Source organism: Pipistrellus kuhlii, unplaced genomic scaffold, assembly GCF_014108245.1.
Source record: "Pipistrellus kuhlii isolate mPipKuh1 unplaced genomic scaffold, mPipKuh1.p scaffold_m20_p_2, whole genome shotgun sequence".
In the NCBI taxonomy this organism is placed as follows: Eukaryota; Metazoa; Chordata; class Mammalia; order Chiroptera; family Vespertilionidae; genus Pipistrellus; species Pipistrellus kuhlii.
The window spans coordinates 156,454,006-156,469,851 of NW_023425515.1; the positions used below are offsets into that span (position 1 = coordinate 156,454,006).

A 15,846-nucleotide genomic window follows, 5' to 3' on the forward strand; every position below is an offset into this window, starting at 1 on the left:
GAATCAGGGCTCTAGAGTTGGACTGCCTGATTTTAAGTTTGGCAAAATGGGCAAATCATTTAACCTTCCTGTGCCTTAGTCCCAGTATCTATCTAATTGCCATGATGGTAGTATGGAGTTCAGAGGGTGCTTACAAATATTAAGTGAGTAGAGAGTAGAGCATGGTTTACTCAATATATTTTTGCCACAGTTGTTACCACGGACACCTCTCCATCTTTGGTGTTAATAGCAGGGCTTGGCATCGCAGTTCAGGCCCTCCCTTTCAGCATGGCATGTGCCATGCCAGAGTTCTTTGGGTTTACTTGGACTGATTGGGACATTTGTGTTCTGTCCTTGAGTATATGCTAGTGACAGAATAATGAGGGATCCAGGGGAATAAGAGAGTGTGCATGGTAGTAATAACAATCCAGGCTAACATTTTAAACATTACTGAGAAGAAACCATGAGCTGTATATATATCTTTAAAAGCCATGATAACATATGGTACCCTTCACACTATAATTCAACTTGTTAATGGCACTTGTCATTTCTGCCTAAAGGCCACACTCTATCCTAACTTGCACCAATCAGAAGCCAGCACAAGAGCCTTGTGAGACTCAGAGAACAAAGACTAGGCCCTCCAACAACTGAATCTCACTTCTCTGTTCCTCCCTTCTACCCCAAAAGATAAAATCTCAAAGGTAGGCTATATGTAATAGCTGGAAAATCTGAGACTTAGGAAACATGAGCAAAATCCACAGCAAAGACAAAGCAAAAACTTGATCTCAGAAATTCCTTTCTTCCAAACTTCACAGAGACTCCAGATAACTTGGACATTCTCATCTATGACCTCATAAAAGGCATTTTTTTCTTTTGCTCACAAGCATTAGATATATAAATGGGCAAGTTGAAATCCAATCTAAATGACTAAGCTAACTCACAAAAATTACTTTCTGAAATAAAGAAACCAAAATTAAGAGAACTGGCCCAAGAACCAGAAATGTAGCTTGGTGGAATTAACTAGCCCTAAAACTATGAATCTAAATCACAGCTGCCTTCTGATATTTTATAAAATAATTAATTCAATCATTATATATTGATCCCCAGCTAGAAATCTAAAGATAGAACTTATTTCCTTTCATTCTACAAGATCCAAAAGTGAAAAGAAGAACATGCAAACGCTCTGAAGATAGCATGGATCAGCTGGTGACTCCGATCTGAATAAGCCTAAGGAAAGCAGGGAGCCATGAGCCCTGGTCTATCTTAGATGGTCAGAGAAGGCCTCCTGAAGGCGGCGAGGCAAGAGCTATGTCAGTCAGTAGAGCCGGGAGAGAGGGAGGGAAAGGCACTTCAGTAAAACAAAGACACAGGAGAGAGAGAAAATCAGATGATGCAAGGCTGCTGGCTACACAGTATGAAGGAGACGAGCCTTATCTTCTCAGGAATTTGTTTGGTGGAACCCTCTGGGTCTGAGGTTAGATCCATCTATATTTGAGTCCCAGCAGTACCTCAGGTGCTCTGTGCAAACTTCCATAAGCTAACTCAGTTCTTTGCACCTCAGTCTGCTCCAGTGTAAGGTGGGAATAATGGCATCTATTCATAGGGTCATTATTCCTGCTTTCAGCACTGTACATCCAGTGTCCCCAGAGCCACCCCCTTCAGTTATGAACACAATAGAATGACTGGTCACCCTAGTGTAAGGCAAGTAGCCTTGTGCCTGAGAGATAGGAACTGCTAAGTAAATGCTGGTGTCTAGTTTCTCCTGGAGACACCAGGACTAGGTCACATTCAACACCCCTTTCTTGCTCCTAGACAAATGGTCTCATTTACAAAATTATCTGGCGGCTCCTTGAGCCTTGGAGATGGAAACAAGTAGCCTCCATAACTCCCTCAATGACACAGAGCACACCAGTGAGATGCTCCAGAAATATGCCAGGAGGAGGCTGCACTTGTTCAGATAGACTCTTCAGGACACTTCAACTAAGGGAAAAGGCCTGACATTTCAGAGAAAAAGATCCCAATTGGCATGCTACCTTTCCTCTCTCCCCAGCCTACGATGCCAGTCTCCCTCCCTCCTCCCTCCTCCCTCCTACCCTTGGCGGGAGTTTCGGTTCCGTCAAACCTCCAGAGGTTTTGCTGGGGTTAGTTGAACATTGACAGAGTCTTCAAAGCCTGGAATTCACTCTGAGAGCCAGAACCAGGCCAAGTTTCTATGGGGCTAGGATTTCCCCGGGGGAGGGTCACAGGCCTCCACCACACCTAGACTGATTAATCTAACCTTGTCCCGAGCTTCAGACAACAGGGAGACAGAAAAGAAAAATAGATCCTGAGGCTGGATCCTGACTTTACTCCTCCGCCTCCTTTCTGGGAAAGGGAGGGTGGGAGTGTAAGGTGACCCCCACCACCGGGTAAGAGTCAGGCCAGAGAGTCAGAATTCAGTGATATGTAGAGCAGCTGGAGAGAGGAACAAAAACAAAAACCTGAGCAGGATGAAGGGCCTAGGGTTTTACTCCAATGAATGACATGTGGCTGAAATCGTTTCAAGGAGAACAAAGGCTTAGGTAAATAAATAGAGTGCAAGATGAGAGCAGAAATGAATTACAGAAAGTCCCAGGAGGAATGCACTGGCATTTTTCAAAAACTATAGAGTTGGAACGACATCCCTGCTTCAGCAGAGACCAAGATCAAGCCCTCCGCTTCCTCCTTTGCACCTGCTCTTGTCGCCCACTTTCTCGGGACATCAGCCTGGCCAGGCTTTGCTCTCATTCCCGTGCCTGTCCCAGGCCCTAGTGGGGAATGGGTGGCAGCTAAGAGGTGCTTTCGGGGAGATCTGTCCAGACACTGCCACCTACTCACTGCAAGTGAGCCTGAGTTCCTTGAGCCTCAGATAGCACATCTGGAAAAAGAATTGATGATTTCCAAGGAAAAGTGTAACAATACAATCTTATTTGGAAAGAACAGCACTAGGGCATGTTAGGCCCAAATAGTATTCTCTTTCTGCTCCTTTCAGTAGGACTTCATTGGAGATACATTTACTGATATTTCAGTTTTACATCAGGAATGCACTTCAGGGGCGCGGGGGGGAGCGGGGGAGGCGCGAGAGAGATAAAACTTGGAAATAACAATCACTGTCCTCAAAATGCTTCCAATCTTCTGGGAGCCAAGGACACCAGTACACAGCAACAGAAGCACAAAAAGGCCTCTGGCAGGAAGAAGGGATTCCTAGGTGTGGGTCCACCAGGCTTCCTCACTCATCCTAGACTTCAGATCTGGACCCTCCTCCACCCTGGCTGCAGAACTCCTGGTCCTGCTGCAGCCCAACTGGAAAGGCTTGGGTTTTCTGGACATCCTCACCATCACAGCAGCTAACACTTGGGTAGTATTTACATGTGCCAGACATGGTTCTAAGTATTTTATGTTCATTAACTTCTTTAGTTCTCGCAACCCCTATTACAATGTCCATCTTGGAGATGAAAAACTGAGACCCAGCAGGTTAACTGACAACTGACCACACAGAGAGTAGGTGATGGCAGAACAGGAACCCAGGTAGTCAGGCTCTGGAAATCATTATTTCTTTCTAACCATTAGGTTGTGGGAAGGGTGTTACGGGTATTCTCATATATGTTTTTTGAGTATACATAGATATACATGCTATATATCCACATTATTTTTTTACTCTTCCTCTGCTCTCTCTCTCTCCTAAATTTTTAAATGATTTTAAAAATAACATTCAAATCGCCATCTCAAAGCACCTATACACAAATCTAGTATGTGTTCAAGTCAGTGCTATCTCCTTAGGCCCTTTGGGGTGATGGCTCTCCGGGCCTTCTTCAGCATCAGCCAAGGTGGCAACTGGATGAGGTTATATGAAGTAGCCACCCCACCAGGCCTAACAACTTCCTCTCTGACCTGTGGTGCTATCACTGGGCATGGTCCCCCCAAAGATGGCCAGTCCTTATCATCCCACCCTTCCCCACATGCTGCCCTCTGCTTGCCAACCTTCAGCCTAAATTTTGACAAGTCCACAGGTATTCTTTCCCTCTCTTTCTACACTTTCAATGGGGCTGTGTGGCCTGTCTTAGTCAACTGGGGCTGCTATGACAGAACACTGGAATTGACCAGATGATACATTCAAATTGTCCAGTGCATTTCTGTCATGCTGAAGTTACGCAATTAAAATAAGTATCTTTGTCCTTATCTTGCTCACTGTTTCAATAGAAACATCTCCTTTTTTTCAAATTCCTAAAGAACTTAGTCCAAAAGTTGTATCTAGATTTCCCTATATTACTGTCTTCACCACAGTAACTAGTATAGTGCTTAGTATATTGTTTAAAAACAATGTGCTGGGGTCTGAAGTTAAACAGATGAATATGACCAGATTCCATTGCCCACAAAAAGCTCAGTCTAAGTGAAGGAGACAATAATGCAATCATATATTGAAATATTTAAGTGTTATTATCTATGTGCTACATTAAATAATAGAGATATGCACATGGGAAGGAATTATTAGGCCACATGCATTAGGCTGGGCAATAATGTTACACCACAGTAAAGCAGACGATGTATGCACAAAAGCCACATTATTCAGGCATATTTAATATATTTCACAGAATTGAACTGTGTGAATTTTTCTTTAAAATTTACAGCTGTGAGAGGCCTCAATGTAGAAGGCATGCAAAGTGTTCCCGCATATTACTGATACTCCTGGGAGAGACCCACCACCTCCACACAGGTTCTCACAGTGGTGAGTCGCAAGCTGGTACACTTTAACTCTCCAGGCTAAACTCTGCTCTGGAATCTGTAACAATACAGGTCAAAAGCCTAACATGCCTTTAAACAAATTTCTTAAAGAGCCTTAGCTTTCTCTAGACCTGAACATCGGTTTCAAAGATTTCCATGTTTTGTTTTGTTTTGTTTCAACCTTTTTTAAATAAAATAATTTATGGCTAACTCATTTAACACGGGCTTCCATAAAGCTTTATAATAGTAAGAGGAAGAAGCCAGGAGTCAGGCAGAACAAGTTTCTTCTCTTCATTCCACTGATGGAGGTGGTAAGAATGTATATGCTATAAACTTGTTGTCCACATTGAGTATTTTCTAAATAAACACTTAGGTAATCCCTAGCTCATGATAAGAGCACTTAAGGCTTCTAGGGAGTCAACTCATCCCATATTTGGTCCTCTTCTTTTCCTGCTGCCTTCTGTTTTTCCCAGCATTATCGTCTTTTCCAAAAATCCCTACCTTCTTATGATGTGCCTGCAGTGGGATGACTTCAGTTTTGTTACTTTTGCCTCCAGCGATGCATTAGGCTCCCTTAGCTCTAGGACCCACTTGTTCATTTTTCTGGCTATCCAGGGTATCTGTAGACTCTCCTCAATACCAAATTTAAAATAAATCAATTTTTTCCTATCTGCCTTCTTCACTGTCCAAGCTTCGAATCTGTACATAGTAACTGTGAACACCAGGGTGTAGATGACCTTAGCCTTGGTCTCTAATGACACATCTTTGCTCTTGGTGATCTTTCCTAATTCTTTCATTTCTCCCTTTCCAAGTCTCTCAGCCTTCCCTTTTTTTCTTGGCTACAGTCTCCAGCTGAATTTATGACTGAACCAAGGCAAGCAAAATCTTGAACAATGTCAATGTTCTAATTGTCTTTGTTAAGTTTGTGTATTTCTTCTGTAGTCTTGGTATTCAAATGTATTTATACATACATGCATGCATTTATACATACAGTGTACATAAAGATATGCACACATGTTTACAAGGGAGTTTATGAACTCCCACAGCAGGATGGAAACTCCACCAGAGTAGGAAATTGTCTTTGTTCACTATATCCAACACATCTATGACAATGCCTGGCACACAACTGTAAAATAATGGAATAGATCTTTTAATTTCTCTTGCCTACTGCTATCATTCATAATGTAAATCTATTGAGATAACATTAATCATAACTGAACATACAAAACACAACACTGTCTCACATTGTTCTAAGTGTTTTAGAGATATACACTTGTTTATTCTTAAAGAACTCTGTGGGGGCAGGTACTATTATTGTTCTCATTTCATCAATAGGGGAAACTGAGGCACAGAATGTCAGATGACTTCCCAAATGGAATCAGAATTTGAATGAATTACTGTGCTATGTTTCCTTAAGAGATTTCGTTTTCATTGTCTTTAGAAACCAAATTCTCCCATCAAAGTCAAAGGACAGTGTATGATGAAGATTAGAGTTATGGAAAGTTGGAGTGAGGTTTGCTGCTGAATGTTATAATTGAAGACTAGTGCAATGTTTCTGTATTCCAAGCATTTTTTCTTCTCTGTTTGCCCAAATATCTACACTGGCTGCAGGGTGCTATGAGGAAATCCCTAGATCCCAAAATAGTGAAATAAAAATGTTTCTCTTTGTTCTTTATAATGACTTACCCGAATGCACAGTTAGGAGAAAAATGGAAAAAAAATAAATTAACCAGGCCTCTGGAGAGATGATAAGGAACCAGCCAGAGTTCAGACAGGAGTCTGCCCCCAGGGGTGATAACTGGAGATGTGCATTTTCCCACCAACAGCTGCTGACGTGCAAGCCCAAAGTAAACAGTAGTGTTTGGGATATTAACTGGACACTGCATGTCTGTGCCATGAGAAACAGTGGACCTTTGGGTAAGCCTACTCTTGTAAGCAGTGACGTAAGTGCAATATTAGACTTTGGGCCCCCAAACAACCACTTTTCCTGCAGACTTCCACCTTTTGAACTTGGAGTGGGACGTCTTCCTAACAGGTGGTTGGCAGTATAGGAACCTGGGGCTGGGTTAAGTCTTTTTGTTTTCACTCCCAAGTTCAGTGAAGGAAAACAGCAGCTCATCTTTTCAGTCATATGTAAATACATGAGAGAAAAAATAGAACTTTCTGGCTAAAAATTCCCTTTGAATATCAGATATGTTGTTGAAGCTGATGCTCTTGTCAGAGATTTGCTTGAAACCAGGGCTTCTTGGCACAGAACTCCCACTGCTCCACTGACTTGGTGGCACCTGTTTCATGGTTTGACACAAAAACTGCACCAAAGCACATATGAAGTCATGGGGAGAGACAAACAGGTCAGGGTTTGAGTATTTTAAAAAAAAAATATATAGTATGTTTATTGATTTTAGAGAGAAAGGGAGGGGGATATAGAGGTAGAAACATCAATGATGGGAGAGAGTCATTGATTGGCTGCCTTCTGTACCCCCTATACCTGGCATCGAGCCCACAACTCAGGCATATGCCCTGATCGGGAATTGAACTGTGACGTCCTGGTCACACTCAACCACTGAGCCACATAGCAGGGCTAGGGTTTGAGTCTTGATCCAACCCTTCCTGATCCTGGAACTTTGAGGAAAATCCCCTTATCCCCTGGGTATATTTTTATCTCCTGTAATGAGATAAAAATATCTGGATGATGGCTTTAAAATGGCCAATCTCCACACAGATGTGATTAATATCAACATCAATCAACAAAATTAACATCAACTTTGATATGACTGATCTCCCTACTACACAGTCAAATAATAGCTAGTCTGGCTTAAAAAGCCTGTTTTTATTTCACACGACCCATAGAGCCCAGACTCCTGGAATGATTCCCTGTTTCTAATCTGAAGACAGTGCTGCATGATAGGGGTGGACCCTGGCTGATGTGTTAGGACGTTTCTAACTTCAGTTCTGACTGGGGTAACTTGGAAGACTCACTGTTTTTCTGGGCCTCAGTTTTCTCATCTGCAAATTGAAGAATCTGGTACAGAAAACCTTTGAGAGATCTTTTAGTTCTACTGCCTATGATCCCTCATTATCCAAACAGAAGCATGGATGTCAACTACAAACATTACCATTCCAGGGCAGGTTCACAATAGTACCTCCTGAGTTGGATGGCACAAGATTTAGAGATGAGTAGGACAGGGCAGGACAAAGAGAGCTGGCTGTAGCTACAAGGCCCTGAACTCTTTCCTTCTGTCTGGCCAGAGAGTCAAAACCAGTCTCCTGGCTAAGGCCAAGTCCTTGCAATCCAGAGAAGCACAAACTTCCAGGAGAAGCAGGGGGCCTGCGAACAGGAAACCCAAGCTATCCTTCCCACAGGCCATCCCTCTGCGCCTCGCCATAGCTCATGCAGCTGCTCAGGCCTCAGGCAACAGCAGTTCTCATTAAACCAAACCGCAACTTAAAAGGATAAACTCAAAATCGCATTAACCAAGTTCTCCTCCCCTCTGAGCCGCATCCAGGAACTCCCAGAACTGCCCTGGCTCTGTCTGCTAGGGCACTGACACTGCTTCTCTCCTTCCAGATTCCCCCACATGGCTTTATCTAATCCTTTCCATTCCCTACAGACCATCTGCCTCTTTGGATCCACCTTCTCTGTCTTGTTGGATCAGCTCCCTCCAGCCCCCAGCTCCTGGCCCGAGAGCCTGGCCTGGATCCTTCTCAGCACGGCTCTGGTTTGGTCTGATTTATCAGACGGGCAGTTGCACAGCCCTATTGTTTCTGACCTTTGTGTGGGGTGTGCCAACTTGTCCCACAGACAAGTTGTTCTACCTTGTAACTAGACTCCTAGGTGGGGAAGGTGCCTAGAAATCTATATTTTTTAAAGTCTCCTCACCCAAATTTAGCAGTCCTACTTCCCGAGCCTTTGAAATCCTCTCACTTTTATTATCTTAATGAATTCTCTGATTTCCTGAGGATTGACCCTGGGTTCTATATTGGATGAGGAGCACACAGCTTGGCAGGAAAACTGAAACAGGTACAAAGTGTTGCAGACACACAGAGTAGGGTGGGACTCATTCTTCCTAAGAGTGGGGATGAGTTGGGAGAAGTTTCCACAGGGAAAGCAAAAGTTAGCATGAGTGCTGATGCGTGAGTAGGACTGTCTATGTGGGGAGAGAAGGAGAGGCCACCACAAATCTCTGCTCTGAGCAGAGCGGGGATTATGTGTGACGTGTTGAAAGGACGCGTGGTCTAGAAGGCATATTGACTCTTAGAAGGCATATGAGGTGGGAATCACCCTACACTCCCCATTCCATAGTCTTCGTTTCTACTTTTTTTTTTTTTTATCTCACAACTCTTTTTATGAAGAGTTAATGTCATAAAATATATGTTGACAAAGTACTAACACATTAGCAGAACCCTTCTTTTGGGCTGCTTTTTGGGTTCTACAAAAATCAACTGAATTGATGCAGGGAGTTGACATCAGTGGAGATGTTTCGGTTGAGTAGGGTTTCTCATCCTCAGCTCTACTACATGGGAGGCTACACAATTCTCTGCCGAGGGCTGTCCCAAGCACTGGTGGATGTTTAGCAGCATCCCTGGCCACTACCCACCATGTGTCAGAACCATCCCCCCTTCCCCCAAGCGTGACAATAAAAGAATGACTCCAGACATGGCCAATTTCCCCTAGGGAGTTAAAATCAGCCCTGGTAGAGAATCACTAGTATAGAGGGAAAAACTAGTATTTGGAGTCATACTCAAGTTCAAATCTTGGCAAACACTGGTTATGCGATTATGGAATGATTCACATTGTAATAGAAGATCTCTTTCTTCTATACGGCACAGTGATGAAAAGTGTGAGCTCCGGAACCAGAGGCCATGGATTTAATCATGCCCCTGTAGCTACTGTGTGGATATGGGCAAGGTAAGCTGTCTCTATGAGCATCACAGTCTCATCTGAGAAAGGAAACAAAATAATAGTATGCATAAAGTAGCTCTGAGAATCAGTGTTGCTTCTAGAACACTAATGATCCTGAGACAGGAAATTGGCATGTCTTATTGTTCACTGGATTATGTTTTGGTTTAGGAGGGCATGAACCCGAAGCTCTTTTTGCAAGACTGGCTAAACCAACTCTTCTGCAAGTAAAAAAAAAAAAAAAAAAAAAAAAAAGGAGGTGGGAGGCAATGAAAGAAATTTTACATCATCATTTTGGTTTGACTGTAACTGAGATAAGCAACTTAAGCCAATTCAATTTCTGGCCCAGATGAGTAACTTAAGTCAATTCAACATCTGGCCAAGAATTCAGTATCTGGAACCAAAGACTGATGCAAAACCTAGGCACAAAGCTTGCTGTGGACCAACTCCTGCTAATGTGATAGGAGCCCAATGGACTCTGATTTCTAGATGTTTGGAGTGGATCCCCGAGTGCTTAAAGCACAGTTTTGCTTTCTGGAGCATTGATCCAGGTATATAGGGACAACTGCCTCTGCAATGAGAGGGAATTACAGTTCTCAGTTGTTATATTGCATGACAGAGGGAATGCCATTCACTCATCCATTCACTTTTTGCTGAATTTGCACGAGTTAAGGGTCTTCCGTGTGCCAAGGACTAGGCTGGATGCTGTGATATAAGGATGGAATGACACAGTGCTTTCTTTCAAAGAGCTTGCAAACTGGTAGATGAGACAAGGTTGCACACACACAATGGTATAATGTGTACAGTAATGGAGGCAAGTCGGAGACATAGTCGGAGCAAACAGGAAGAAGTGCATAAGTCAGCGTGGGGAGCCAGGGAAGACTCCCAGAAGAGGTAACACCAGACTCAAGATTTCATAGGTAATCAGGAGTTTGTCTGATCGATAAAAACAACTGAGAGGAGAGGGGCCTGAAATAGAAATCAGGTTGTTACTGCCTTTCAGGACAGCTCGGGTACTAGAGCCAAGAACAGACCTGGAACAAAGTTAACACTATTTATGAATTAGAAAAATAGCAGCAGCAGAAGCCCTGGCCAGAACCACCCCCAGAAAGAGCACAGAAAGCTACTCCTATCTTCTGGCTGTCTGCTGGAGAGCTCGCTAACCAGCACCTTAGGAACAAAATGTTCTTTTATCTTTGGTTTGTATTTCCACAGAGTCCTTCTTCTTCTTTTTCCAGGGTTGGAAAAAGCATGAGTTGAGTTTTACTTGCTTCTTTGATCTTGATCTTCCAGTCCCCAGCTTCCCTTAAGAATGAGAATCCAGGAGGATTTCTCCAAAGTAAAGTGCTGGCCCCTCCTACTAATCAGAACGTGAGGTGCAAGAGAGGCTAGGCCAGGTCAGGGACCCTAACTGCCAGGGACTGTCTGTGCCTGGCCTGGATGGCATCCAATTCCGACCTCCAGAGCTGAACTCTCATCCTAACATTCAGAGATCTCTTAGCACAAAGCCCATAGAACCATTCTTGACATTGATTCTGCCCTCAAAATACATAGCTTCTTAAAGCATCTGTGTCCTGTTACTGAGAGTCTGGGAAGGAACCCAGGGCTGGTTCAAGGAAGGCAGAGGGAATCAAAGCCAGAGGCTCTTTCCCAATTGTCTCTCAAAAGGAGGAGTGTTCTCTAGGGTGGTAATTCAGAGAAATTTCACTAAAAAGTTCCTCCTTGGTGCAGGTGTGTGGTTCTGGAGTAAGAAAACCAAAGAGACATCTCAGTATTCTATGCCTACTATATGCCATGTTATGCCAGCTGCTTTACCTACTTAAATCATAACAACCCTATGAGGGACCATTGCTATCTTTTTTTTATCCTTGTGATATTTTTTCATAGATTTTTAGAGAGAGTGAAAGGGGAGGGAAGAGGATGGGAGAGAGAGGGATCTAAAGAGACACAGAGAGAGAGAGAAAGAGAGAGAAATATGGATCTGAGAGAGACACATTGACTGGTTACCTCCTGCATGTGCCTTGAACAGAGTGCGAATACGCAAGTGATATATGTGGCCTTTGCTGGGAATTGAACCCATGACCCTTCAGTCCAAGGGCTGATGCTCTAACCACTGAGTAAAACAGGTCAGGGCCATTGCTATCTCTTATTGCAGAAGAAGAAACAGAAGTGTGAAGAGGGATGGTATCTGGCCCAAGGTAAAAGGTAGGGAGAATAAGAATTTATATCCAAATATTCACTCTCCATATTCAGAGCTTTCATCACATCTCAAACTTTTCCTATTGAGCTAGGAACATGCAGGCCAGGAGGGAACAACCAGAATTTTTTCTCCAAAAAGAGTGGGGCTTTTGTCTACTGTGTTCATGTCTGCTGATAATCCCTAGTGCACAGACCACCAACTCTTAGGTGTGCAGGCACTCAATTTGCTCCTGTAGTCACTACATGATTAGAAGGTAGATAATCTTTTCAAGTCTTTCAGGCCTCGGTTCTCCACATCCTGGTGGGGGTGAAGGTGGAGTAGTAAAGAGAATGAATGTTCCCTCCCAGGTCTCCTCTCTTTCCCAGACATGTAATCCTGCAGTGTCTGTGAGGTGAAGGGGAGAGGTGAAGGTACAAGGGAGGGAAAGTGGATAAAACTGGGTCACAATAGTTAACAAGGTCTTCACTCTCCCATAGTCTCTGGGATCCCTTTCCTGTCCTTCCTAGCCACTGCTGGCCCCTAAGCACAGCCTTTTAAGAATCCAAAGTCCTTTTACCTTTCCAGTTAAGGAACTTATTTTTAAAAACATGAGGGAAACTCACCCACTTAAGCATATTTATATTTTAAAAGGAACAAAAGGTCTCAGCTCAAATTTCTAAGGTGCCCTAACCGGTTTGGCTCCATAGATAGAGCTTATGCCTACAGACTGAAAGATCTGTCTGATTCTGGTCAAGGGCACCTTGCTTGCGGGCGGGCACATCCCCAGTAGGAGGTGTGAAGGAGGCAGCTGATCAATGTTTCTCTTTCATCAATGTTTCTAATTCTCTATCCCTCTCCCTTCCTCTCTGTAAAAAATAAATCAATAAAATGTATTTTAAAAAACAACAACTTCTAAGGATAAATTTATTTCACTGACTTGGGAAAAGAGTAGGGACATTTAATGGTGTGGGTTCCTTTAAGTCCAATTCACCAACACTCTCTGAGTGCCTATGAGTTCCAGGTGCCATAGGAGAAGCGGTTTCCCCTCCTGGAGGGCCCAGTGAGTCCTGGGCAGAAGCAAGAAGGCAAATTGGTTTATCCCATAGGGAGGTCTGAGAAACAGTCAGGGAAATTGAGTCCTGAAGCTTTCCAAGGTGCAGCCTCTCTCTTTCATCCTAAGGTGGTCCAAGCCAAGGGGGTGGATGATTGACACTGTGACCCCAGCGATAAGTGGGAAAGCATGATGGAGAAAGCTTCCCTGGCTTCAATCATGATAGGATGTCAGGCTTACCAAGGGTCAGGAGCCTACCTAGACCCCAAGTTCTCTGTACCTGTCCTTAAAAACCAAAATCATGACATTCCAATCAAAAGCACATACCGCTGCTCTGGCAGGTATGGCTCAGTGGTTAAGCGTCAACCTATGAACCAGGAAGTCATGGTGCGATCCCTGGTCAGGGCACATGCTCAGGTTTCTGCTTTGATCCCCAGTAAGGGGAATACAGGAGCAGCCAATCAATGGTTCTGTCTCATCTTTGATGTTTCTATCTCTCTCTCCCTCTCCCTTCCTCTCTGGAATCAATACTATTTTTTTTTTCTTTAAACAAAAGCATATACTGCTCATACTGAAAAGGGAAGGAAGCACTCTTGCCTTTAGTCACTGCTATCCACCATTCAAACAACTCACCTTTACTACTGGTTGTTCACTATGCCTCAGGCACTATGCTAGATCCTAAAAACACAGAGATGAGTAAGACAGACACGGTAACAGATCAATGAGAGCTATTCTACTCTGAGAGTCCATGGACTGTGCAAAAGAGCAAGGTATGGCTTAATAGTCTGCTGCATAAAGAACCAGATTAACTTCCACTCTACAGGTCAAGGTCATTTCACCATATTCTTGCCTTCATGTAACCGATCATTTAATAAAATTATTAAGCACCTGTAGGAATCAGACAGAAGGCTCTGCACAGAATGAATAATATAATGCCCTGTCCTCAAGGAGCTCCTAGCCTAGTGGAAAAGACAAGCAGATAAAGCAGTCATTACAACACAATGTGACCATTTCTTCAGTAGGGATGGGGAAAAGCACTGAAAGAAGTACAACTTGGAGAATCTGTCCCATGTAAGGCTATGCAAAGAAGCAAGCATATGATATGAGTCTTTAAGTTAGAGCAGGAGTTAGCCATGGGGAGAAGTGGAGGACCAATCATCCTGGGAAGAGAAATACATGTGCAAAGACAGAAGTCTGATGCTCAGACAGCATTTTGGGAACACAATTCTAGGTAAGTATTTAAAAGATAACTTTTGGCTATAATATGAAGTAAAAACTAGAATATCTTTCAACATTTTTTGACTATGGTGAGAAATTCATTTTCGGTATGGCCCAGTACACACATGTACAGAGATATAGATATAAAATGGAAACCTAAGTTCCCCACACAAAAATTGCTCTGTAAATGTACCCTGATAATTTCTACTCTGGTTATTCTATTCTGAATATTCAATTGTCATGATCTACTAAAGTGATCTCATGAGGTTTCAATCATAATTAGAAAAGAGAACACTGTTAGAAAGAAGAACTAAGGAAAAAAAAGATATGACTATAGGTGAAGTGAGTTATTGAGAATCTGAACAACCCCTAGGAACCACCTCCCAAAATGCAATAAGGAAAAAGAAGATAGACTTATCACAATTTACTGTAATTCTTACCTCATTTTCTGCCTTGCCATTGGATTTGGGGGAAGAGACCTTGATTTTATTTTAACGTCATTATCCCCTAACACTGTGGTTGGCAAACTGTGGCTTGAGATCCACATGTGGTTCTCTGGCCCTTGAGTGTGGCTCTTCCACAAAATACCATGGCCTGGGTGAGTCTATTTTGAAGAAGTGGGGTTAGAAGAAGTTTAAGTTTAAAAAATTTGACTCTCAAAAAAATTTCAATCTTTGTACTGTTGATATTTGGCTCTGTTGACTAATGAGTTTGCCGACCACTGCTCTAGCACCATGATTGAGACACAGTAAGTATTTAATGGGTCTTTGAAATAAGAATACATAATACATGGATGTTAGTTTTGAGAGTTATCTAGGAGATGAAATCACAACTATACTCAAGTAATTGAATATAGAATATAAACCAAATAAATTATGAAAATAAATCAATTAGACTTGTAAAAGTTATGGAGCATCTTTAGAACAAACAGCACAGGTAATTAAACCACCATCAGACATGCTAGTTGGAAGTGAACATATCTTTTTCAAAATTTTAGTAAACCAGAGAACCATCAACATATTGACTCAGATAAGTTTTTTTTCTATTATTCTGCATGGAAAAAATTAATAAAATTATAAATAAATTATATATTTAATAAGAAGTTCTATAATTCTATCCAAATGCTTAACTGTGAGAAGACTTTACATTGCTGTATCTTGAATCAACAGGCTTTGATGCTTTAAAATAGGAAAGGAGTGTCTTAGGTTCTTGGGAATAATCCATGTGCGGACAGCGTTGGTAGTGGCCATGGAGTAAGGGATGATTACCTAGTCCTCCAGCGTGGGCATCGATAAGGGAGGCTGCCACTGCAATGCCAGCAGGAAGACCAAGGTCTTTGGCTGCCTCTGGGGTAAGCCCATTTCCAAGAGAAGCTCCAGGAGGCAGCACTTGGTTTCCTGGGGAGACAGGAGAAAAAACAAACACCTGTCAGTTTGAAAAATACAACAGTAGACAAAGGATTTTCTTAAGTGAACCCCTTTCTTCCCTCCCCTTTCTTCTGCATTTCTTCAACTTCAGGAAGACAGAAGTCATGCAGCCACAAACAGTCCCTCTGCTCACTGGGTGACAGGTATATGTTCTGGGTTCTTTACAAATGCTCTGGGGTATTTTTCAAATCCAGGAGCTCAATGGCATCTTTCAAGCTGGAGAAACATCCCCTTAAAAGGAAATTCCAGAAGATACATATGCAGTGACCTCTTGAAGACTAGATTAACATAGCCAAACTGTTCCTTCTAACAGAGCAGCTCTACCAGCATAGCTTACACACATATGCACACA

The 15,846-nt window shown here is 42.7% G+C and overlaps 1 protein-coding gene across 6 annotated transcripts in view; it reads right to left on the reverse strand.

Annotated features, from left to right (window-relative positions):
* Window positions 1–15,846, reverse strand: part of FGGY (FGGY carbohydrate kinase domain containing) — a 398,623-nt gene that overhangs the window by 181,655 nt on the left and 201,122 nt on the right. For all 6 annotated transcript variants that reach the window (XM_036446820.2, XM_036446819.2, XM_045584552.1 and 3 more), the window contains exon 7: window positions 15,336–15,464. In XM_036446820.2, the coding sequence (XP_036302713.1) occupies window positions 15,336–15,464 (129 nt within the window). The remainder of the gene's footprint in view (window positions 1–15,335; window positions 15,465–15,846) is intronic.